At 44.3% G+C, this 26,234-nt stretch overlaps 1 protein-coding gene across 1 annotated transcript in view; it reads right to left on the reverse strand.

Moving 5' to 3' along the window:
- LOC115154461 (voltage-dependent L-type calcium channel subunit beta-2) overlaps window positions 1-26,234 on the reverse strand; it is a 141,852-nt gene that overhangs the window by 27,613 nt on the left and 88,005 nt on the right. The window contains exons 3-5 of the mRNA XM_029700718.1: window positions 9,684-9,803; window positions 2,104-2,226; window positions 1,721-1,857 (exon numbers count right to left, since the gene is read on the reverse strand). Of these exons, the coding sequence (XP_029556578.1) occupies window positions 1,721-1,857; window positions 2,104-2,226; window positions 9,684-9,803 (380 nt within the window). The remainder of the gene's footprint in view (window positions 1-1,720; window positions 1,858-2,103; window positions 2,227-9,683; window positions 9,804-26,234) is intronic.

Consider the following 26,234-nt stretch of genomic DNA (forward strand, 5'->3'; position numbering starts at 1 on the left):
GGAGAATTAGTGAGGTCGGGCACTGAGGTTGGGGGATTAGGCCTTGCTCGCAGTTGGCATTCCAATTCATCCCGATGGGGTTGAGGTCAGGGCTCTGTGCAGGCCAGTCTAGTTCTTCCACACCGATCTCGACACCATTTCTGTATGGACCTCACTTTGTGCACGGGGGCATTGTCATGCTGAAACAGGAAAGGGCCTTCCCCAAACTGTTGCCACAAAGTTGTAAGCACAGAACCATTTAAAATATACTTTTATGCTTTAGCATTAAGATTTCCCTTCACTGGAACTAAGGGGCCTAGCCTGAACCATGAAAAACAGCCCCAGACCATTGTTTATCCTCCACCAAACTTTACAGTTGGCACTATGCATTGCGACAGGTAGCTTTCTCCTGGCATCCACCAAACCCAGATTCGTCCATTGGACTGCCAGATGGTGAAGCATGATTCATCACTCCAGAGAACGTGTTTCCACTGCTCCAGAGTCCAATGGCGAAAAACTTTACACCACTCCAACTGACGCTTGGCATTGAGCATGTCGATTTTAGTCTTGTGTGCGAATGCTCGGCCATGGAAACCCATTTCATGAAGCTTCCGGCAAACAGTTATTGTGCTGACGTTGCTTCCAGAGGCAGTTTGGAGCTCGGAAGTGAGTGTTGCAACCGAGAACAGATGATTTTTACGCACTATGCACATCAGCCTCAGCGGTCCCATTCTGTGAGCTTGCGTGGCCTACCACTTCGCGGCTGAGCCATTGTTGCTCCAAGATGTTTCCACTTCACAATGTCAGCACTTACAGTTGACCGGGGCAGCTCTAGCAGGGCATACATTTGACCAACTGACTTGTTGGAAAGCTGGCATCCTATGACGGTGCCACGTTGAAAGTCACTGAGCTCTTCAGTACGGGCCATTCTACAGATTAACTGGCTTTGTGCTCATTGTATACACCTGTCAGCAACGGGTGTGGCTGAAATAGCCGAATCCACTAATTTGAAGGGGTGTCCACATACCTTTGGCCATGTATGGTATATCAACTGCGTGTTGGCCATTTGCGGTTATAGCCTACACGAGTGTCGGTGGAAATGTATTTTAGGACATTGGACATGACAATGACATTAATACATTCCAATAGCGAAATAGTTAGTCTGTTATTTTACCTTCTGCGCAATGCCTCTCGCTCTCCCTCTCCTTTGGCAATGGCCCACTGGTAAACAGGTGATGCACACACCATGACTTTTCCAGGACTTCAGTACTGACCAAAAATGTGCTATAACTGTGCAAATAACTCTCTAACTAACAATGAATATCAATAAATGTGCAAATGCAGCTAGGCTCACTTTGATCTCAAAAACGTATCTGGCTACTGCATGATTGAAATACCGCTCGGGCCTGTCAGAGCAGGCCTACAATAATTATACCCCAATGCGGTCTGCAGAGATTGGGAGGTAAGTGTGTAATTTACCTCCCAATCTCTGATACAATTCTCATAGAAGTAGCTTAATTGCTTGATATTGTGATTTTTTCATGATTTTTCTGTACTTGTCCATGCGGACAATTTCATCTATAACCTGCTTGTCAGGCAATTACTTCTACTTGACCCGGGCAAGCGGACAAGTGTTAATGTTGAGTCCTGTCAAGTGTTGGCTCCATGGCAGCATCATGATTGGGTGAGGTGCATGTTCGTTTCCGTGATAATTTCAATGAGCGAGGGGGCTGGTAACTACCTGGAGTGGAACTTGCCCTGTTTGGCTCTCTGCTCGTGTTGTACCCGAGTGTTCTCGATCTTCACAGGACTGGGGATGAAACCGATTTCACAGTCTTCCTTCACCAGACGACCTATCCACCAGTCATTATTAAATTTCTACAACAGTGGGACAGATGTAAGGGGTTAATAAATCAGCCTTCTCCTTTTGCTCATCATCACCAACATCATTGTTATTGTCATCATGGTTATCGTCATCATTGTTATCATCATCATCACCACCTTTATCAATCATATTTAACCTCACCCTCCTCCTCATTGTCATCATTGTTATCGCCATCATCATAATCATCATCATCATCCTTCTCCACCACATCATCATGTGATATTACTTTGACCCCTGACCTCTTTGACGTGGAGGAAGTCTTTAGCTTCAAAGGAGATGGCCATGCCCGGCACGGGGACGCCATCATCATTGGTGGCGCAGTAGCTGACATTTGTGCGGACCGCAAACGCAACTGGTTTAGTCTTCCAAAGAAAGAAAACGGAGAGGTTAAAAGTTTTGGTTACACAAGACATGATACTTATGGGTGTGCATATCGATTAACGATTAAAGTAAATTGGTATCCTTAACTTTAAGAAAAAAATCCCTAACTGAAAAATGATGTTAGTGGGTCAATTTGTGGGTAGAAGTGGGTCGAGTTCCTCAACAACTAAGAGTGTTGAAGCGCGAGGCTCCACTTCTCTGCTGTTTTGGTGCCCTGGCTACCAAGCTGATGTGAACCCGTGCACATGCGTACATACTGTGTGTGACTGTGTGAGAAAGAAGTGTTGCATCTCGCTCATCTCAATATCCTAGCCTTTTAATTGAAGTTCAGATACATTGCAAGCAAAGAAATTACAAGATACAGCATTCAGATACAGATAGGCATAGTGCACGGGTTCAGACTGTCTGTCTGTTGGCGGACCTGCCTATACTGTGCTCCTTCCCTCTCTCTCCGTCCCTCGCTAGCTTGCTATGAAAGTTGCAAGTGTTTGCGTTCTCAGAAGTACGACAACTAATCAGTCTCCTCAGTTCCAAAACTACTGAATCTTAGGAGTCGATTCCTAGCGGAATCCAATCTTAACATTTAGAAATGGGAGTCGACACCGGAAGTCAATGTGCAAGGAGTTGAGGAATCAATTATAGAAAAGAAGGGTGATATGCACATCCTAAACTTGAGAATACCAGTGCTGGACAAAAAAGTTCTACTGAGATATACACTAGAAATGAGAGGACTGTACACATCATTTTGCTGCTCTGCAGTGCTTTATTCCTGCACTCAAATACAGTACACAACATTTCCACTTCACATAAGTCTTCATCAGGAGACAAAGCTGAACTCCACGGAATCGGGAGACAGCAGCGTTCGTTCCCTGAATGTAATTCTGCATGATGTTTTTTATAGCTGAGAAGAGAGTTGTGCTATTCGCGGGGCTATTTTCTCCCCCATTGTGTGAGGTGTAAAAATAACTGCAGTCAGAGATACTGCCTGGCAGGCAGGTTGTGACTCACGCACACTCACTTATTTCTTTATCAATGACCATGCTGATGTGCTGACTGCGTTCCAAATGACACCCTATTCCCTATATAGTGCGTTACTTTTGACGAGAGTCTGGTCAAAAGTAGTGCACTAGATAGGGAATAGAGTGCCATTTGGGATGTAGAGATTCTCTGCCCCTTCCTCTATCACCCTGCTATAGCAGGGTGATAGAGATTCACAGCCTGGATGACAATCAATTGGAGAAAAGCAACACAACATGAGTTAGTGACATAACCAACATACTGTATGAGCAAAAAGATCAACTAGGGTTGGAGCCTTGGAGTGATTAGACAGTTTCATAACTAAGCTTTGTTTTTGTCTTGTGTTTCCTTCTGACTAACAATGAGCCAACTGTACTTGTGCGAATGATCGGTAAATATAATCTGTACAATGGCTGGATCAATGTGTCCCAACATGAAATCATTTATGACTTTTCCCCTCTGGGACCGCCATTCATCCAGTGTGTGTCCCAAATGGCATCCTATTCCCTTTTTAGTGCACTTCTTTTGATCAGGGCTCATAGGGCCAAAAGTATAGGGAATAGGGTGAGATTTGGGATGCAATGCCAGTCCATCTGAATAAAACAAACTGAATAAAATGTTTTCCCTCCTAGGGCCTGACATAACCACTTTAAGACAGAGAGAGATCGATCCAATGCAAGAGAATGCAACGAGGTCAAATCCCCCCCCCCCCAAACTTTCTAAGAGACAGGAGGGAGCAACATGTCGTGCAAATCCAACCCCACCGTAGTAAGGCATTACACTTTCTGCAAAAATGAATTTAGAACATAAAGACTTAAAACATAGGTCACTGACAACAGAAAAGAGACAGAGAAAAAATCGTAACCTGACCGTGGCCTTAAAGAATATCCTTTTTTATAACTTGTTTGGAGAATTACATAAAATGTTATTGGACATTATAGTAATCTGTGCTGAGTCTGGCCGTGGCAACGGTAGCGGCAGTTGGTAACATGGACATGGCCCTATCCGGATTACATTTCCTCTGCCTGTGAAAGCATAACAAGCCCCTCGGCCACTGGCGGTCGACGGAGAGCCAAGCCAAATGCACAATGATACAACCCACATTAATCTCCACTGGCCCTTTGCTAAATGTTTACCTGAAGATGAAAGAGAGAGGGAAGGGGAGTTGGAGCGGGAAATGGATGGCTTATCCTACCACTAGTCAAAAAATGTCTGAGATTCTTACAGCATAAACCCAATGTAAAACCTTGAAAAAATGTTATGCAAACACCAAAGGAATGATAAAGCAAAATCTGACTAGCCATTGTGCAGTTTTGGAAAATTCCAGAAGGGCTGATCAATCTATAGCACAGTGTAACTGACTAAATTTTGTTTTTTTGCATAGAATGATAATGAATTTGCTAATAATTGGGGCCTGCATGGTGTGTACAGATGTTGGATCATAATTTGAGCCAGTTTGCTACAGCAGGAAAATAATCCTGCAGCAACAGGAAATGTGAATTATTATGTGGATTATAATTAATGGACATTTTTGCAAGGGTTGATACATTTTTCTTAAGGGAAAAGGGAGAGTCTGAAATTTCAAAGTGGAAATTACAAACTTCAGAAGCCTTTTTAAGCCTCAAATACACTACACATTTTAAATAGTTCTCCTGCAACAGGGCGACCCAATTAAGATCCTACATCTGTAATGTCCAGACTCATTTCTGGTCCCAGTCCTTCCCTGTGTTGAAGAAGCCATACAAATGGCCCTGGAAGGCACTAAGCCTGTATTAAAACCCATAGATGTTGCAACGACTGTTAGGTAAGAATCCTCCTCCAAGAAAAGGGGGCATCAAGAACACTTGGAGGAGGGAGTGTAATTCTTCCCAGTCACCTTCAGCCTTCACCTAGTTAATGGGACCCAGGGCCGTCACCAGGGTTTGGTAACATTCGGGGCTCAGTCTTGAAGACCAGGGGCTGGGGGGTTTGTGGGTCCAAGAAAAGATGTGCCTTATCTAAAGTCATTTCCTGCAATTCTACGTCATTTTACATGGGTTGTTCGTTTTATTGATCTCAGTATGTACATGTCAGAGTAGCTTGTCATTTGGATCATTTGTGTGGTAGAAATAAATATCCTTGTAATGTCTCCAGTCATGTAAAATGACGTAAAATGACGCAACCAATAGCATAGGCCAATGAAAACAGTGGCTACACAGCTTTTAGGCCTACAATATGAGGAGGAAATTTTAGTCTACCATCTTCCCAGTGGCACTCACTTATTCTAGCAGATTTTTCCAGCCTTTGTGTTTTGAAATATTGCGAAATACCTTCTAGCTGCTGCCTGCTGTTCATTGACAGCCACAACTCAACAATCAGCTGTTTTATATTTGCCGCCCAATTGCGGGATTCCCGACTCAACAGCAATTTGTAATAATAAGCTAGTGTTCCTCTGTGGCTAAATTCTGCTGGTGTAGTATTTTCAATGATTTCATTTATTTTTACAGAGAAAGGAGTAATTAGGTAATTTGGCAAATGTATTTCAATTTATCTGCACCCCTTCCTGCAGCTCTATGTTTTCTTCCATGTTCCAAGGCCAAATAAATGAATCAACACTTCTTTCTTATTCATTAAATGGATTGTGGTCAGTAACCCCATATGAGGTTGTGTAGGTAGGACTACTGTTACAATTATTTAAAATAATCTATCCGCAAGTAGCCTAGCCTGCAATTACAAGAGAATAAATTCACTAAATCAATGAAGCCAATAGTGGTTTGAGCTATATTGTTATTGAAACAATGTAGGCCTTATGAACTTTTTAAACAATGAAACAAATTTGTCAAATGACATGAATAGTCTATGGGAAAAGCGCACAAAATGTGTATTCGCAAAAGTAGACTAAATGACTGAAATGCATCATAAAAGTATTCGAAAGTTCAGGAAAACATCAGGGAAGCTTATCAGGTAAGCTATAAGCATAATGTGTGTGTGTGTGTGTGTGTGTGTGTGTGTGTGTGTGTGTAGAGAAAATCTGTATTGCTGTCAATTGCTAGACTAATGATCATGAGCAATCACCTCAACTTAGATAACAGTTCCCAGTCTAATTGTGACCAAACATCCAAGCGGAGATTCAGTGAAAACAGAAATATGAGTTCCCATGCTTGTCTCAAAGCAGCACATTGAAGCTGTCCCAATTAAAACGGTGCTCGAATTATCAGTTGACCGCACATGGCAACTGCTTAATGTTTTTTTTTAGGTAGCCTACCGGAGCACCATTTTCATATTGACCTGGGGGTTTTGGTATAACAGTACCCAGACATTATCATGCTATTATATTCGGTTTGTTACATAGAATACTAATTCATCATTAAGTGATCTTGCGAGACATAGCACCATTATGAAAAGTGGCGGAGCGTCGCTCTGCTGCGCACCGGCAGCACCTTACCCTACTTCGGGAGTTTCACGTAACCACAGCTCTATGAACTAAGTGGCGCATTCAGTAACTTAAATTTCGTTTTTACACCATTGCAGCAGCGCAAAAGATTCAGGGCTGACCTAAAATCATTAGGGAATAGTGCCCCGAAAGCCATGTCCTGGTGACGTCCATGATGGGACCATCTACCATTAATGAGCACCATTAGACTGATTGCCCAGTTTTATCTTGATCTGTAAATGGGTTTTTCCCCAGTAACAAACATGTTTTTTTCCCAAATGGCACCCTGTTCCCTATATATGCACTACTTTTGGTCCTGGTGAAAGTAGCACACTATAAAATGGAATGAAGTACCATTTAGAACACAGTCAAGGAGTGTGTGCCTGTGTGGTCTGGAGAACTGGGACTACCTTCCTCATGCTCCACTGCTTCTCTCTCTCTATCCATGCAGGGATCAATTACCTGGTCTGTGACGTCAGTAGCCCATGCTAGCCCAATCATATGATGCAAAACTCTTTTTACCAGCTGTATTTCTGCCTGCTTGAGCAGCAATAGCTCAGATACACATGAAAACATGAAATGACCCCGGAAATCGATAGAATATCGTTCAGAGATGCACAAAAACGATATAGCATTCAAAATGTGTGAATCTTTCTTTTAATGCAGATACCTGTGTGCATCTCCCTGTTCCTCTCCCCTCCTATCCATCCCCCTGTTCCTCTTATCTCCTGTCCATCCCCCTGTTCCTCTCCTGTCATCCCCTTGTTCCTCTCCTGTCATCCCCCTGTTCCTCTCCTGTCCATCCCCCTGTTCCTCTCCTGTCCATCCCCCTGTTCCTCTCCTCTCCTGTCTATCCCCCTGTTCCTCTCCTGTCCATCCCCCTGTTGCTCTCCTGTCATCCCCCTGTTCCTCTCTTCATCTCCTCTCCTGTCCATCCCCCTGTTCCTCTCCTCTCCTGTCCATCCCCCTGTTCCTCTCTTCATCTCCTCTCCTGTCCATCCCCATGTTCCTCTCCTGTCCATCCCCATGTTCCTCTCCTGTCCATCCCCATGTTCCTCTCCTGTCCATCCCCATGTTCCTCTCCTGTCATCCCCCTGTTCCTCTCCTGTCCATCCCCCTGTTCCTCTCCTCTCCTGTCCATCCCCCTGTTCCTCTCCTGTCATCCCCTTGGTCCTCTCCTGTCATCCCCCTGTTCCTCTCCTGTCCATCCCCCTGTTCCTCTCCTCTCCTGTCCATCCCCCTGATCCTTTCCTGTCCATCCCCCTGTTCCTCCCCTCCCCTCTCCTCATCTCTCCCCTCCCATCCATCCCATTGTTGCTCTCCTCATCGCTCCTCTCCTGTCCATTTCCCAGTTCTTCTCCTCTCCTGTCATCCCCCTGTTCCTCTCCTCATCTCCTCTCCTATCCATCCCCCTGTTGCTCTCCTGTCATCCCCCTGTTCCTCTCCTGTCCATCCCCCTGTTCCTCTCTTCTCCTGTCCATCCCCATGTTCCTCTCCTGTCATCCCCCTGTTCCTCTCCTGTCCATCCCCCTGTTCCTCTCCTCTCCTGTCCATCCCCCTGTTCCTCTCCTCATCTCCTCTCCTGTCCATCCCCCTGTTCCTCTCCTCATCTCCTCTCCTATCCATCCCCCTGTTGCTCTCCTGTCCTCATCTCCTGTCCATCCTCCTGTTCCTCTCATCGCTCCTCTCCTGTCCATCACCCTGTTCCTCTCCTTTATGTAACACAGGAAGACCTTCATTAGGCATGCAGTATTGACCGCAGCCAGAGGGAGGGTGGGAGAAAGGAAGGGAGGGGAAGAGAAAGAAGGCTGGTGAGAGTGAGTGAAGGGAGAGAAAGAGAGACAGGGATGAAGAGGGAGAGAGTAGGATAGAGGGAGGAAAGGCCGGTGAGAGAATGAGGGGTTGGAGAAGAGCGAGTGAGGGTATAGGAAAAATAATAGGGAAAGAGAAAGAAAAGAGGAAGAGAGTGGAATAAAGAGTGGACCGACGGAAAAGAGAAAGCGAGATAGCAGGTTTAAGAGGAGCCAGATCTTTAACTGGGAACCCTGGCAGGTTATGCTGTGGTTGACGGCCAATTAACACCACAGAGACCTCTCTCTCTCTTTCTCTCTCTCTCTCTTCCTTGTCTTTCTCTCTCTCTCTCTGTCAACATGACTCTATTTTATGCATATTTCATTGGCTAATAACCTGAAACCTTCTCTGTGCCTGTACTGACAGTGTTATTAGACACCTGCCCTGTGTGTTGCTGTGCCCACCTTGTAACTTGTAATCTGGCACCGTCATTGCATAAGCATGCAACGGTGGATCTCGCAACATAAATAAAGATTCTCGTATCATTTCACCTTGAGCAAACGTTTCGAATTGTTCTGAAGTCAATTGTAAATCCTTACTGCGCGCAGAGCAGGCACAATGTGCTAGCTGTGAAGTAGGAGCCCAAAAAATGTGTCGAGGTAAGGTCCCCTTAACCTTCATCAATCCAGCGATTTATTTTTTTGGTTTCATAAATGAGCAGAGCCATATGGCCATTTCAGCACTGCCTATGCATAATGCAATAGATAATGAGGACAGTTCTCTGAAGTCCAGACAATTGAATATTTTACATTCATATTGTACGTAATTGGGTGACATTGATTGATTGTTGGGGGTATTTTTACAGAGGAAAAGAGAGGTCCGCCTTGGTTTGAATCTGGGGTTATGTCTGAGATTGAGCCTCATTCCCTATAGCGCACTACTTTTAACCAGAGCCCTCTCTCTTTAACACTATCATTTTCTCTCTCCCTCTGTCACTCTCTCTCCCTCTGTGTTTTACTCCGTTTTGCTGACTCCAGTGTATCACTGACTCCTTGGTATTGCTCTGAGGTGATGGAGGGCAGACAGACAGTGTTGGTTTGCTGTTAGAGTGTGTTTGTGGAACAGCCTGTAGAGCTGATTAGAGCTGTGCAGTCAGATAGAGGGGCTCAAAGGCATGTGAGGGGGCTACTGATGAGAGATAGAGAGAGAGTGTAGTACCTTGGCCTTCTCGAGCTGTGCCTGAGCCTGCCGCTCTGCCTCTCGTCGCACTGCCTCCTTATCCTCCTCCAGGGAAACATCGGAGTCTGATGGACGGCTGGTGTAGGAGTCCGCCGAACCCTGCAGAGTAGAGGGAAACACACATTAAGGAAAGATACATGACAGATTAACGCTTCCGACCTCAATAACACACAACAGAGACTAACTCTTCAGCCCTCAACATCAAACAACAGACTTACTCTTCAGATCTTAACATCAAACAACAGACTTACTCTTCAGATCTTAACATCAAACAACAGACTTACTCTTCAGATCTTAACATCAAACAACAGACTTACTCTTCAGCCCTCAGCATCAAACAACAGACTTACTCTTCAGATCTTAACATCAAACAACAGACTTACTCTTCAGATCTTAACATCAAACAACAGACTTACTCTTCAGATCTTAACATCAAACAACAGACTTACTCTTCAGCCCTCAGCATCAAACAACAGACTTACTCTTCAGATCTTATCAAACAAAAGACTTACTCTTCAGACCTCAACATCACACAAGAGATGAACTCTTCAGACTCACACTCATCATACACACCAACACTCACTGTCACAGAATCTATACACCATGTCCCTGCTGTCAGTGAGGCACCACAGTTGAAAGGTCCAGATTTGAAGACAATTGCTGGTAAACTAGTTTGCAATGGACATTCCTGCCTTGTTCAGCAGTGTCTCACTGAAACTCAAGCAGAAGCCCTATTTTTTGGAGAGGGGTTCTTTCAAAAAAAAAACTAGTACAAAACACTATGAGGCCACAAATAAAGTAATGGCCACACTCAACCCCAGAGGTACAATGAATCTTCGGAGAGCATCAGAGCCTAGTTAGTGAACTTAGTGAACAGGCACACACGTCTTAATCACACAATATTCAAACCCAGAGGGAGGAGAGGCAGAAAGAAATCACAACAGCTAATTGGATGCATGTTTCAAATGGACATTCCCGTGCTTCTCATAAAGCAGCGGGACACCCACTATCTCACATAGCCTCAGGATACATCAGTAACTATAGTGTACTATAGCTGTAGGTTTGTCTTCCATGATGTGAGCTCCCTCTCTCTCTCTCCTCTCTTACTATTTTCTACATTGTAGAATAATATATATATATATATATATATATATATATATATATATATATATATATATATATATATATATACATACATATATATATATAGTACCAGTCAAAGGTTTGGACACACCTACTCATTCAAGGGTTTTCTTTATTTTTACTATTTTCTACATTGTAGAATAATAGTGAAAACATCAAAACTATGAAATAACACATATGGAATCATGTAGTAACCAAAAAAAGTGTTAAACAAATCAAAATGTATTTTATATTTGAGATTCTTCAAAGTAGCCACCCTTTGCCTTGATGACAGCTTTGCACACTCTTGGCATTCTCTCAACCAGATTCATGAGGAATGCTTTTCCAACAGTCTTGAAGGAGTTCCCACATATGCTGAGCACTTGTTGGCTGCTTTTCCTTCACTCTGCGTCCAACTCATCACAAACCATCTCAATTGGGATGAGGTCGGGTGATTGTGGATGCCAGGTCATCTGATGCAGCACTCCGTCACTCTCCTTGAGCCTGGAGATGTGTTTTGGGTCATTGTCCTGATGAAAACAAATGATAGTCCCACTAAGCACAAACCAGATTGGAAGGGATATTGCTGCAGAATGCTGTGGTATCCATGCTGGTTAAGTGTGCCTTGAATTCTAAATAAATCACTGACAGTGTCACCAGCAAAGCACATCCACACCATAACACCTCCTCCTCCATGCTTCACAGTCGGAACCACACAGTTTATACACACAGGCAGGCACAGACAAGCTGGAACACACGCACACGCTCAGACACACACACACACACACTCTGCAAAGCTACAACGCAGGTAGGCAGCCCAGTATGTTTATAGCCCTGTTTTGTTATTGTCAGACTCAGAGGGGCTTTTTGAACAGAGGGAAGGGTGATGCATTCTTTTACCTGCACAGAGAGGCATGCCACTGCCAGCCACACAAGATCCTCACTGCACCATTACACTGCTCTCTGTTCTCCTCTGTCTGGGTTCAAAATAATAATAAATAACCTCAAACTCTACCAGGCTGTTTTAAAACTACCCAAGCATCCCGTAACCCCTACAAAATATATCCATGAATTATAATCCACTTAATAATTGACATTTCCTGTTGCTACAGGATAGTTTTACTGCTATAGCAAACCGGCTCACATTAAGATCCTACATCTGTAGATGAGATTCTGCTCATTAATTAACTATCCATGTTTCTTCTCCTACGTTGTACCTGAGACTCCGTCTATAAATAACTCTCTACTCTTTATCTGAAACACAGCTTATGTTTCATGCATTTTGCTTAATGCTTTGGATGTCGGTGTCTTACCTCGTTCATTAAAGCCTACCTAAAAATACTTTTAGTACCCACACCTCACCATCACAGTAGCTATGCACACACATATACACATAGTCGTGCACTTAACCATGCACGCGCCAACTGCACATGGTTGTGTAGGTTACTTTCCAAATGTATTCCGTTACAGTTACTAATGACCTATGATTACCCTCAGTTACTTATGGATTACTTTCCCCTTGGAACGAGACAAAAAAGGATCCATCAAACCCATGTGGTGTGTCATTAGAGTGGTCTCTGGCTTGTGGTCAGACTCGTTCAGGCTGAACAAACTGTGCGCTTTTTTTCAATGCTGAATTGAATGTCATTGAGAAAATGACATTCCTTTCTGAATGTAAAAGTAATCCAAGAAGTAATCTAGTTTTTCAAAAGTATCTGTAATTTGATTACAAAATATTTGCTGGTAATGTAACTGATTACTGTTAGCGTTTTTTAGGTAATCAGTTACTCCCCAACCCACACAAACACTCGCACACACGCACACACACATGGACTAGGCTACAGTTTAACATACAACCACACCAACCTCATGTATACTTGTATCCTCATGTGACTGACACTGTTCAATCCATCATTCCATTATGTCCAGAGTAAAGCATGGGTCTGACCAAGAGAGTTACTGCACAATGGGTCAGAGAGAGGTGATGACATAATGAGGACTCTGACAGTGATGACGGACAACCCACTAACCCTTATCATCACTAACGCAGCATGACAATACCACCCCCTGACCCCTATACAGGCACGCACAGGTACATGCGATGATGTCCATTCAGTACACACACCCACAGACACATACATTCACGCACACACAAATGTGCACACACACACGCAAACAGGAGATAAGAAAGCATGTTTGAATAATCGGCTTACACAGTCATCGGAGCTCTTGACACGACCTCCCTTGGATCTTTTCAGCAGCCGAATCCAGGTGGCCTTCATCAGTCACACTTGTCATTCAGTGTCCTGGGCCACTGTTAAGTATCCCTACTATGACTAAAGATACCTGGACTGCTATTGTTACGAATACCTCTACAGCTATGGCTGCCTTTGCTGTGAAAGCTACCTTTGTTAGGGCTACCTTTGGTGTGGCTTCCAATACTGCAGCAACAGATGTGCTACCTTTGCTCCTGCTACTGCTGTTGCTACAGTTAGGTACTGATACATGTAATGCTCCAACTACCGTTAATGGTGCTGCTAAGCTGTCCACATGAGCTCTCCAATCTCAGCAGCTGCCTGCCTCTCCTATAGCCTAGTCTATCTGCCGGCGTTGGTGCTGAAGCCGCCTGGCCAGTGTGAGCTGAGCGGCCGCGATGCTGCTCCTCTCCCCTGCTTCTCATGCCTCAGTCCCCCAGCCCCAGCCCCAGCCCTGTTGTCCTTCCTCCACAGGCTGGGCTGCCATGCTCCTTCCTCGGGGACAGATAAGAGCACGCCTGCCTGGATCCTGGATGATCAGTGTGAGGATGCTAATTTTAATGCTACTGCTGCTACTTAGGTGGTGCCTGCTGCATGCAATCTCAGCTCTCCTTAGCCTATAAATATATATATCCCACACTCTCTCTCGCTTTCTCTCAACGGATTTCTTGCATTTTGTTTCTACTTCTGTGGTTCTGCCTGTCTCTCACTCTCTTCCCCCCTCTCTCTCTCTCTATCTGGCTCCCTTCCGTATCGCTCCCCCTCCTCCTTGCTTGTTCTCTCATTTTCCCCTGTTCCTCCTCACAGTTCCTCTATCTGTTCGGGTGTCTCCGCTGTGATTATCGCTGCCCAATACAGAGGGCCTGTTTGTGTGCGTGTGTCATGTTTGTAAACTATGCATTGATTTATGCATAGATGCAAACATTAAATGTTGCACAGATATTTCAAATCAAATCAAATTGTATTTGTCACATGTGCCGAAAACAACTGGTGTAGACTTTACCATGAAATGCATGCTTACGAGCCATTCCCAACAATACAGAGTTTAAAAGTAAAATAGCAACACGAGGAATCAAATAAAATACACAAGAATGGAGATATATACAGTTGAAGTTGGCAGTTTACATACACTTAGGTTGGAGTCATTAAAACTCGTTTTTCAACCACCCCACAAATTTTTGTTAACAATCTATAGTTTTGGCAAGTCGGTTAGGACATCTACTTTGTGCATGACACAAGTAATACTTCCAACAATTGTTTACAGACAGATTATTTCACTTATAATTCACTGTATCACATTTCCAGTGGGTCAGAAGTTTACATACACTAAGTTGACTGTGCCTTTATACAGCTTGGAGAATTCCAGAAAATGATGTCGTGGCTTTAGAAGCTTCTGATAGGCTAATTGACATAATTTGAGTCAATTGGAGGTGTACCTGTGGATGTATTTCAAGGCCTACCATCAAACTCAGTACCTCTTTGCTTGACATCATGGGAAAATCAAAAGAAATCAGCCAAGACCTCAGAAAAGAAATTGTAGACCTCCACAAGTCTGGTTCATCCTTGGGAGCAATTTCCAAACGCCTGAAGGTACCATGTTCATCTGTGCAAACAATAGTACACAAGTATAAACACCATGGGACCACACAGCCGTCATACCGCTCAAGAAAGAGATGCGTTCTGTCTCCTAGAGATGAACATACTTTGGTGCGAAAAGTGCAAATCAATCCCAGAACAACAGCAAAGGACTTTGTGAAGATGCTGGAGGAAACAGTTACAAAAGTATCTATATCCACAGTAAAACGAGTCCTATATCGACATAACCTGAAAGGCCACTCAGCAAGGAAGAAGCCACTGCTCCAAAACCTCCAAAGATCGTACTTTTTGGAGAAATGTCCTCTGGTTTGATGAAACAAAAATAGAACTGTTTGGCCATAATGACTATCATTATGTTTGGAGGAAAAAGGGGGAGGCTTGCATGCCGAAGAACACCATCCCAACCGTGAAGCATGGGGGTGGCAGCATCATGTTGTGGGGATGCTTTGCTGCAGGAGGGACTGGTGCACTTCACAAAATACATGGCATTATGAGGAAGAAAAAATATGTGGATATACTGAAGCAACATCTCAAGACATCAGTCAGGAAGTTAAAGCTTGGTCACAAATCGGTCTTCCAAATGGACAATGACCCCAAACATACTTCCAAAGTTGTGGCAAAATGGCTTAAGGACAACAAAGTCAAGGTATTGGAGTGGCCATCACAAAGCCCTGACCTCAATCCTATAGAACATTTGTGGGCAGAACTGAAAAAGTGTGTGCGAGCAAGGAGGCCTACAAACCTGACTCTGACAGGAGGAATGAGCCAAAATTCACCGAACTTATTGTGGAAAAGTGGGGAAGGCAACCCGAAATGTTTGACCCAAGTTAAAAACATTTTAAAGGCAATGCTATCAAATACTAATTGAGTGTATGTAAACTTCTGACCCACTGGGAATGTGAAGAAGGAAATAAAAGCTGAAATAAATCATTCTAGCCACTATTATTCTGACATTTCACATTCCTAAAATAAAGTGGTGGTTCTAACTGACCTAAGACAGGGAATTTCTACTAGGATTAAATGTCAGGAATTGTTAAAAACTGAGTTTAAATGTATTTGGCGAAGCGGAATGTAAACTTCAGACTTCAACTGTACAGGGACTACCAGTATCATATCACTGTAGAGCTATATACAGGGAGTACCAGTACCAGATCAATGTGGAGCTGTATATAGGGAGTACCAGTCCCAGATCTCTGTGAAGATACATACAGGGTGTACCAGTACCAGATCACGGTGGAGCTATATACAGGGAGTATCAGTACCAGATTGGAGCTATATACAAGGATTACCAGTACCAGATCAATGTGGAGCTATATACAGGGAATACCAGTACCAGATCAATGTGGAGCTATATACAGGGAGTACCAGTGTAACCGATGTGAAATGGCTAGTTAGTTAGTGGTGGTGCGCGCTAATAGCATTTCAATCAGTGACGTCACTCGCTCTGAGACCTGAAGTGGTTGTTCCCCTTGCGTTGCAAGGGCCGCGGCTTTTGTGGCACGATGGGTAACAATGCTTCGTGGGGTGTCAGTTGTTGATGTGCGCAGAGGGTCCCTGGTTCAAGCCCAGGTTGGGGCGAGGAAAGGGATTGAAGCTATACTGTTACACCAGTACCAGATCACTGTGGAACTATATACAGGGAGTACCAGTACCAGATCACTGTGGAGCTAGAAACAGGGATTACCAGTACCAGATCAATGTGGAGCTATATACAGGGAATAACAGTACCAGATCACTGTGGAGCTATATACAGGGAGTACAAGTACCAGATCACTGTGGAGCTATATACAGGGAGTACCAGATCACTGTGGAGCTATATACAGGGAGTATCAGTACCAGATCACTGTGAAGCTATATACAGGGAGTACCAGTACCCGATCACTGTGGAGCTATATACAGGGAGTACCAGTACCCGATCACTGTGGAGCTATATACAGCGAGTACCTGTACCAGATCAATGTGGAGCTAGATACAGGGAGTACCTGCACCAGATCAATGTGGAGCTATATACAGGGAATACAAGTACCAGATCACTGTGGAGCTATATACAGGGAGTACCAGTACCCGATCACTGTGGAGCTACATACAGGGAGTACCAGTACCAGATCACTGTGGAGCCATATACAGGGAGTACCAGTACCAGATCACTGTGGAGCTATATACAGGGAGTACCAGTACCAGATCAATGTGGAGCTATATACAGGGAGTACCTGTACCAGATCACTGTGGAGCTATATACAGGGAGTACCAGTACCAGATCACCGTGGAGCTATATACAGTATAGAGAAGTAGATATACACATGAAGGCATCAGGATAGATAATAATAAGAGTAAAATAAAGAACAGAGCAGCATCAGCAAATGGTGACTGTAAAAGTGTGTGTGTGTAACGTGTACGTATGTGTGTTTGTGTTGTGTCAATCTGCGTGTGTGTGTTGCGTGTGTGTGCTCCTTGGTCTTACTGACATTGAGGGAGAGGTTGTTGTCCTGGCACCACGCTGCTAAGTCTCTGACCTCCTCCCTGTAGGCTGACTCATCGCCGTCGGTGATCAGGCCGAGTCGCGTCGTCAACAAACTTGATGAGGGTGTTTGGAATTGAGCGTGGCCACACAGTCGTGGGTGAACAGGGAGTACAGGAGGGGACTAAGCACACACCCCTGAGATGCCTCCGTGTTGAGGGTCAGCGTGGCAGAGGTGTTGTTACCTACCCTCACCACCTGGGACCGGCACATCCGGAAATCCAGGATCCAGTTGCAGAGGGAGGGTTTCAGTCCCAGGGTCCCTAGCTTAGAGATGAGTTTGTATAGGACTATACTGTTGAATAGCTGTAGTCTATGAACAGCATTCTCACATTGCTATGTCCCCTCTTGTTCAGGTGAGAGAGGGAAGTGTGAAGTGCAATTGAGATTGTGTCATCTGTGGATCTGAATTGGAGTGGGTCCAGGTGCCTGGGATGATGGTGTTGATGTGTGTCATGACCATCCTTTCAAAGAACTTCATAATTACAGATGTGAGTGCTACAGGCTGATAGTCATTTAGGCCGGTTACCTTGGAGCTCTTGGGAACTGAGACAAGGATAGATTAAACATGTCTGTGAAGACACTTGCCAGCTAGTCTGCGCATGCTTTGAGAACGCGCCCTGGTATTCTGTCTGGCCCGGCGGCCTTGTGATTATTAACGTGTTTAAACATTTTGCTCACACCGGCCACTGAGAGCGAGATCACACAGTCATCTTGAAAAACGGGTGCTTTCATTCGAGGCACAGTGTTATTTATATGCCTCGAATCGAGCATAGGAGGCATTTAGCTGGTTTGGGAGTTCTGCATCGCTGGGCAACTCATGGCTGGGTTTCCCTTTGCAATCCGTTATCGTCTGCAAGCCCTACCACATACAACGAGCGTCTGAGCTGGTGTAGTAGAAATCCACCTTCCTCCTATATTGTCCTTTTGCATGTTTGTTGTCTCGTCGGAGGTCGTTGCGGGCTTTCTTGTATGCTTCCATGTCAGTGTCCCGTTCCTTGTAAGCAGTAGCTCCAGCCTTTAGCCCAGCGCGTATATCCCAAAAGTAAACCCAGTCTGTAATAGCAATACAGTCTTGTAGCCTTGCTTCTGCTTCATCCAACCTCTTCCGTATTGAGCGCATCACTGGTACATCCTGTTTGAGCTGTTGTTTATACACAGGAAGCAGGAGAATGGAGTCATGGTCAGATTTTCAGAAGAGAGGACGAGGGAGGGCCTTGTATGCGTTTCTGTGGGTAGAATTAAAGTGGTCTAGAGTTTAATCGCCCCTAGTGGCACAGAAGACATGTTGGTTGATGTGAGGTAGGAGGGTTTTACGTCTCCCTGCGTTAAAGTCTCCGCCCACCAGAAACGCTGCCTCTGGGTGAACGGTTTCTTGTTTGTTTATGGCAACATACAGTTCATAGAGTGCTAGAGTGGTGTTGGCGTGGGGCGTAATGTAGACAGTGGTGATAATTACGGATGAGAACTCTCTAATGGTAACTGGTTGAGGCAGAGATTGGAGCAGTGAAACTGATCCAGGACTAATAGGTCAGCAACCCCATTCCAGAGCTGGGTTACACTGTGTGACCTTTAGTGAGGTCAGCACAGGTCAGGAGAGCAGGAAGAGGTCAGTGGTCCCCACCATGCAAGTCAGCATTGTGATGGGTTTAGCGGTTTGTCTAATGGCTAGCAGTCATTCCCCTAGGGGACGCTAACCGCTAACCGCACAGCAAAGGATATTACACGCATATCAGTCCTGCTTATCATAAGCAATCAATGACATAGTTCCATCCGCCCAGGGGTCACCTCAACCAGCTCTGGGTTGCGTTCCAAAAAGCACCCTATTCCTTATTAAGTGCACTACTTTTAACCAGAGCCCATCGTGCTCTGGTCAAAAGTAGTGTACTACAGTATATAGGGAATAGGGTGCTTTTTGGGACGAAGCCTAGTGTTGAAGATGATGTGCTGATTTAGCTGTGTCCTACAAGAAAAGAAAGGCTGGCGGAGAAAATAATATAATTTTAGCTTGTTAAGACCAATTAGCCTAACGACAAAGGCAATTACCACAGTCATATTCAGATTTGGACAGACACAGATTGGAATTACTATGCAAGTAGCAAGTTTTATGTACTATTACAACATCCATTACAAATTGGCCTACTGTATGGAATACTTTCAAATGTAGCCTGAGTGCCAGTCTGTTTGTGTCATCATGTTTGGCTTGACAATGAGCAATGGCGATGACAAGAGCACAAACGCATCTGGGACCAGGCTACTTTAGATGGACCTAATATAACTTGTAAAAACAGCTGAGAAAATATAGTTTCATGAGAAAAAAAATTCTATACAGTTGCCTAACTACACTGCACCTCAAGTGAAACAGGTCCCAATAAAATAAGAGCAGGCAGTAGTGTTGCGAAAGCCTCTACCAATGCATAGTCTTAGGTGAAGCGACCTTCCAGGGCATTGTGTGTGTCACACATGGCTTGAACATTGTCTAATCGGGGTGAGCTAGTGTGATGGGAAGTGTTGCTAGCCTCCAGAGTGCGGCACAGATGTTTTCCATGTAGAGCTAGGTGCCCACTGCCACTGCCCTGAGTAAGGGGCCCTCAGACCGGGCTTGTGTCAATCTGTGAACACTGGGAACAGTGGCCAGTGAGGGAGGTTGACATGGACTCAGACTGACAGAGAGAGCCTCTGGTTTCATGACACAGCTGCCCTAAGGTCCGACTCACACACTGAGAATTTAGAGAACAGAACATAGAGAGTTCACTGTAGCCACCCTGAGGAGAGAGAGAGGGTGGGGAGAGAGTGAGGGAGAGAGGGGTGGAGGAAGGGTGGGTTTGTTTTTGTGCGCATACGTGCATCATGTGTCTTGTGTGTGTATGTATGTATGTGCGTGAGTGTGTGTATGGCGATGGAGTCAACGTTGCTTTAGGGTCCCATTTTGTGTGTGTGTGTGTGTGTGTGTGTGTGTGTGTGTGTGTGTGTGTGTGTGTGTGTGTGTGTGTGTGTGTGTGTGTGTGTGTGTGTGTGTGTGTGTAGGACGGCTGTAATGGACTTATTGATCACTCTGGGCTGCTCTGCCTGCAAAACCCCAAACCATCGCTACATATGGCGGTCACATGACGGTCAACGCATTAGAACAGCACAAATTACTAAGGCTAATTACATACATCGAACGGCTGGGTGGCTGCACAGAGTTAGGTAGTAGCCTCAGTCCCAGGGCAATGTCAGCATTCCCTTCAGAAGAGGGCATACACACATCACTGGGGAATCGCAATTGTTTTCTATATGTTATAAGCATTGGTAGCTATTACCTGGAAAATAGGGGTTATTCTAAAAGGTGTACGCAGTTTAAAAACAGAGTTGAGGTACCATCATGTTACATCAAATGTTTGAAAATTAAGCTTTGTTAAAAAAAGGATAAATAAAAAATATGTACAATTATTTAGTCTTCCTAAGCCAGATTGATCATGGTCCATCACTCCTTGTTCACCTCTCCACACACCTTAGCCCCCTCTCTTCCCCTTTCCCTGACCCTCTGCTAGCACACTCTCTCCACTCTGTCTCTCTCTCACTTATACTCATCTTCCATTCTCCATCACATCCCCATCCCACTGCCTCTCTCTCCTCTCTTTGTCTCCCCCTCCCCTAGTTTCCCATTATATTGCCCGCATTCTCCCTCTCTCCCTCCAACTTTCCCCCTCTCTCCATCTTATAACACCTTCCCATCACAGCACTGCCCTCCCCTCTCCTCTCCTCTCTTGTGGGACAGTCGGTGGCTTTCTAGCCCTCCCAGTATTCCTCAGAAAGAGAAGAGCAGAAGGGACAAGTGCATCTCTGGCATTTTCTGCTCATTAATACGCTCTGAATAATGTGTCACGGAGGCAGGAATGTATAGCAATGCACAGATTTTTATGGGGTTTCACTTTTAGCATGCATCACTAATGTAGCCTACATGAAAGGTTAAGAATATAAGAATGCTCTGAGATAAGCTACAACCTATCACCTGCAAAGGTTAGATTGGATGTACGCAAAACAGACAGATGTATTGCAAAAGGAAATAGTAAAATGGTAGTGTACAGGAAAGATGGGTTAGCCTGTGGACATCTAAGAGTTGGAATTAAGATTGGAGTGGTTGATTGGTTGACCGATACACTTGGAGTCCAGTGCGATTAGGAAATAAAATGTATATATATTTAATTGTAATATTTTCCACCAAGTTCTCCAACCAGGGGAGAGGGGGGTAGGGGCATAATAACAAATATATACAGTACCAGTCAAAAGTTTGGGCACACCTACTCATTCAAGGGATTTTCTTTATTTTTACTATTGTCTACATTGTAGAATAATAGTGAAGACATCAAAACAATGAAATAACACATATGGAATCATGTAGTAAACTAAAAAGTGTTAAACAAATCAAAATATATTTTTGATTTTAGATTCTTCAAAGTAGACACCCTTTGCCTTGATGACAGCTTTGCACACTCTTGACATTCTCTCAACCAGCTTCATAAGGTAGTCACCTGGAATGCATTTAAATGAACAGGTGAGCATTGTTAAAAGTGAATTTGAGGAACTTCTTTCCTTCTTAATGCATTTGACCCAATCAGTTGTGTTGTGACAAGGTAGGGTATACACAAGATAGCCCTATTTGGTAAAAGACCAAGTCCATATTATGGCAAGAACAGCTCTAATAAACAAAGAGAAATGGAGTTGGTTCCCCATGTGGTGCTATAACAGCCTCCACTCTTCTGGGAAGGTATTCCGCTAGATGTTGGAACATTGCTGCAGGGACTTGCATTCATTCAGCCACGAGCATTAGTGAGGTCGGGCACTGATGTTGGGGAGATTAGGCCTGGCTCGCAGTCGGCGTTCCAATTCTTCCCAAAGGTGTTCGATGGTGTTGAGGTCAGGGCTCTGTGCAGGCCAGTCAAGTTCTTTCACACCAATCTCGACAAACCATTTCTGTATGGACCTCGCTTTGTGCATTGGCATGCTGAAACCGGAAAGGGCCTACCCAAACTGTTACCACAAAGTTGAAAGCACAGAATCATCTAGAATGTCATTGTCTGCTGTAGCGTTAAGATTTCCCTTCACTGGAACCAAGGGGCCTAGCCCGAACCATGAAAAACAGCCCCAGACCATTATTCCTACTCCACCAAAATATATACTCTATATATACAAAAGTATGTGGACACCCCTTCAAATTAGTGGATTTGGCTATTTCAGACACACCTGTTGCTGACAGGTGTATAAAATCGAGCACACAGCCATGCAATCTCCATAGACAAACATTGACAGTAGAATGGCCTTACTGAAGAACTCATTGACATTCAACGTGCCACCGTCATAGGATACCAGCTTTCCAACAAGTCAGTTTGTCAAATTTCTGCCCTGCTAGAGCTGTCCCGGTGTATATATATATATATATATTGTATATATATATATATATATACCGGGACAGCTCTAGCAGGGCAGAAATTATATATATACAGTTGAAGTCGGCAGTTTACATACACCTTAGCCAAATACATTGAAACTCAGTTTTTCACAATTCCTGACATTTAATCCTAGTAAAAATTCCCTGTCTTTAGGTCAGTTAGGATCACCACTTAATTTTAAGAATGTGAAATGTCAGAATAATTGTAGAGAGAATGATTTATTTCAGCTTTTATTTCTTTCATCACAGTCCCAGTGGGTCAGAAGTTTACATACACTAAATTAGTATTTGGTAGTATTTCCTTTGAATTGTTTAACTTGGGTCAAACGTTTCATGTAGCCTTCCACAAGCTTCCCACAATTTTGGAAGTATGCTTGGGATCATTGTCCATTTGGAAGAGCCATTTGCGACCAACCTTTAACTTCCTGACTGATGTCTTGAGATGTTGCTTCAATATATCCACATAATTTTCCTGCCTCATGATGCCATCTACTTTGTGAAGTGCACCAGTCCCTCCTGCAGCAAAGCACCCCCACATGATGCTGCCACCCGCATGCTTCCCGGTTGGGATGGTGTTCTTCCGCTTGCAAGTCTCCCCCTTTTTCCTCCAAACATAATGATGGTCATCATGGCCAAACAGTTATATTTTTGTTTCATCAGACCAGAGGACATTTCTCCAAAAAGTACGATCTTTGTCCCCATGTGCAGTTGCAAACCGTAGTCTGACTTTTTTATGACGGTTTTGGAGCAGTGGCTTCTTCCTTGCTGAGTGGCCTTTCAGGTTATGTCGATATAGGACTCGTTTTACTGTGGATATAGATACTTTTGTACCCGTTTCCTCCAGCATCTTCACAAGGTCCTTTGCTGTTGTTCTGGGATCAATTTGCACTTTTCGCACCAAAGTACATTTTTCTCTAGGAGACAGAACGTGTCTCCTACCTGAGCGGTATGACAGCTGTATAAATCATGGTCCCATGGTGGTTATACTTGCGTACTATTGTTTGTACAGATGAACGTGGTACCTTCAGGCATTTGGAAATTGCTCCCAAGGATGAACCAGACTTGTGGAGGTCTACCATTTTTTTCTGAGGTCTTGGCTGATTTCTTTTGATTTTCCCATGATGTCAAGCAAAGAGGCACTGAGTTTGAAGGTAGGCCTTGAAATACATACACAGGTACACCTCCAATTGACTCAAATTTTGTAAATTAGTTTCTCAGAAGCTTCTAAAGCCATGACATAATTTTCTTGGAATTTTACAAGCTGTTTAAAGGCACCGTCAACTTAGTGTATGTAAACTTCTGACCCACTGGAATTGTGATACAGTGAATTATAAGTGAAATAATCTGTCTGTTAAAATATATATATATATTTTTTAAAAGGTGATTAGAAATGCAGGTAATTGTATTTTAAATATTTAAATTTGATCTGCCAATTTTTTATCCGCTAAAAAAATTGTCCATGAATCCATAGATTCAGGCTCTGCCGCAGCCGGCCGTGACCGGGAGACCCATGGGGTGGCGCACAATTGGCCCAGCGTCGTCCGGGTTAGGGGAGGGTTTGGAAGGCAGGGATGTCCTTGTCCCATCGAGCTCTAGCGACTCCAGTGGCGGGCCGGGCACAGTGCACGCTGACACGATCGCCAGGTGTACGGTGTTTCCTCCGACACATTGGTGTGGCTGTCTTCCGGGTTAAGCAGGCATTGTGTCAAGAAGCAATGCGGCTTGGTTGGGTTGTGTTTCGGAGGACGCATGGCTCTCGACCTTCGCCTCTCCCGAGTCCGTACAGGATTTGCAGCAATGAGACAAGACTGTAACTACCAATTGCATACCAGGAAATTGGGAAGAAAAAGGGGTAAAAAAAATCTAATTAACAAAAAATAAATAAAACAATTAAAATCCTATTCCTAGAACCAGTACTATGAAGATGGAAATGACTTTATCTTGGAACATATCTTTCCCTGGTCCATTTATCAGATGTCCGTATCTTGGATTGTTGCTTTTTTTTCTAGTCTCCTGTGACAGACTGCAGTGTTGACATTCAGAAATACAGACAGCATCCCAAATGGAACCCTATTCCCTACATAGTGCACTACTTTTGACCAGATCCTGGTCAAAAGTAGTACACTATACAAGGAATAGGGTGCCATTTGGGACGTACACAGTTGTTTGTGACTCATCCTGTAACTGTGTTCATTCTTTAGCTGGAACAAAAGGTTGCTGCTTCACAGCCATCTGCCTGTAAATGTCACATCACTGACAGGAACAGAAAGTCTATCAAATCATCATCCTATACACTATGACTGCTTTCTCCTTCTACTGCACAAAGACAATGGCACACAAAAAAAGACATGACAAAAGATGCACTGTTAGAACATGTGTTTGACTCCTGCCACTGCTTCCCACTCGAACTGACAATGAAGAACGGAAGCAGAGAAAAAAGGGTGTGTGTGAGAGAGAGGGAGAGAAAATGAGAGATAAAGGGGAGAAAGAAAAGAAAATGTGAGCGGGTAATTGAGAGATTGATAGAACGAGTGAATGAATATGTGCGCGTGTGTACGTGCTCTCCTGCATGCGTACGCGCGTTTCCATAAACCATATCTATGTCGAAGTGTGAGTGAGAGATCGGTCAGTACTGAAGTAATGGCTTCTCTGGCGTGGGGAGCAGGATTTGCTGCTTGGACCTCAAGGTGACACTCAGGGAACAGGGAGGAACAGGGGAATGTGTTTACCCAGCATTCCACGTGCCAAGCGATTTTATCTTAAATAAGTGCATCATCCCATCCAGGTGTTGGTATCACCGGCGTTCGATAAAACCACACTGTCTCGGGGAGCAGCGCTGTGTCTCAAATAGCACCCTATTCTCTATGTGGTACATAGGGCTCGGTTAAAGCAGTGCACTATATAGGCAGTAGGGTGCCATCCCCTGGTCAAAAGTGTTGCACTATATAGGCAGTAGGGTGCCATCCCCTGGTCAAAAGTTGTGCACTATGTAAGGAATATACTCTGCCATATCAGTCACAACCCAGGATGGTTAAAGCCGGCATAGAAGCACACTGAATCATGCAGGAACACAGCACTACAGAAAGCATAGAGGGAATAATCAAACATTAATAGGCAGGGAGCTGATGAAGGGATATGATTTGATGAAGGGAATACGGTTAGGGAGAGACAGGGGGCCATGGGAGTGTGCTGCACTCGTTCATTGTGCTTGTATCGTCAATACTGTGGCAGGAGCTGGGTGTAGGGGGCAACCGGTACCTGTGGATGATTGATGAGCGCTGGGCTGGTTATGAGAGGACTCACTCTGTTGAGACCTCAAGTTCAATCCTCAGAAATGGATTGGGCATAGTGCAGTTTGGGCAAATGTCAGATGGGCTGCTCCATCTTTAGGCCAGTGGGCCTGTCTAAATTTGTGTTTTTGTGCTGAATGATCTCTAGTGAGGATGGACAGGGTAGGACTGGGACCAGCAAACAGCCCGGGCCCATATTTGTACTCTCTCGAGGCCCCCTGAGAGAGTAAAAAAGAGAATAAATAATATGGGCCCGGGCTGTTTTCTGGTCCCAGTCCTTCCCTGTCCATCCTCACTAAAGTAGCATACAACACCAGG

Source organism: Salmo trutta, chromosome 2 (assembly GCF_901001165.1).
Source record: "Salmo trutta chromosome 2, fSalTru1.1, whole genome shotgun sequence".
NCBI classification, from domain to species: Eukaryota; Metazoa; Chordata; class Actinopteri; order Salmoniformes; family Salmonidae; genus Salmo; species Salmo trutta.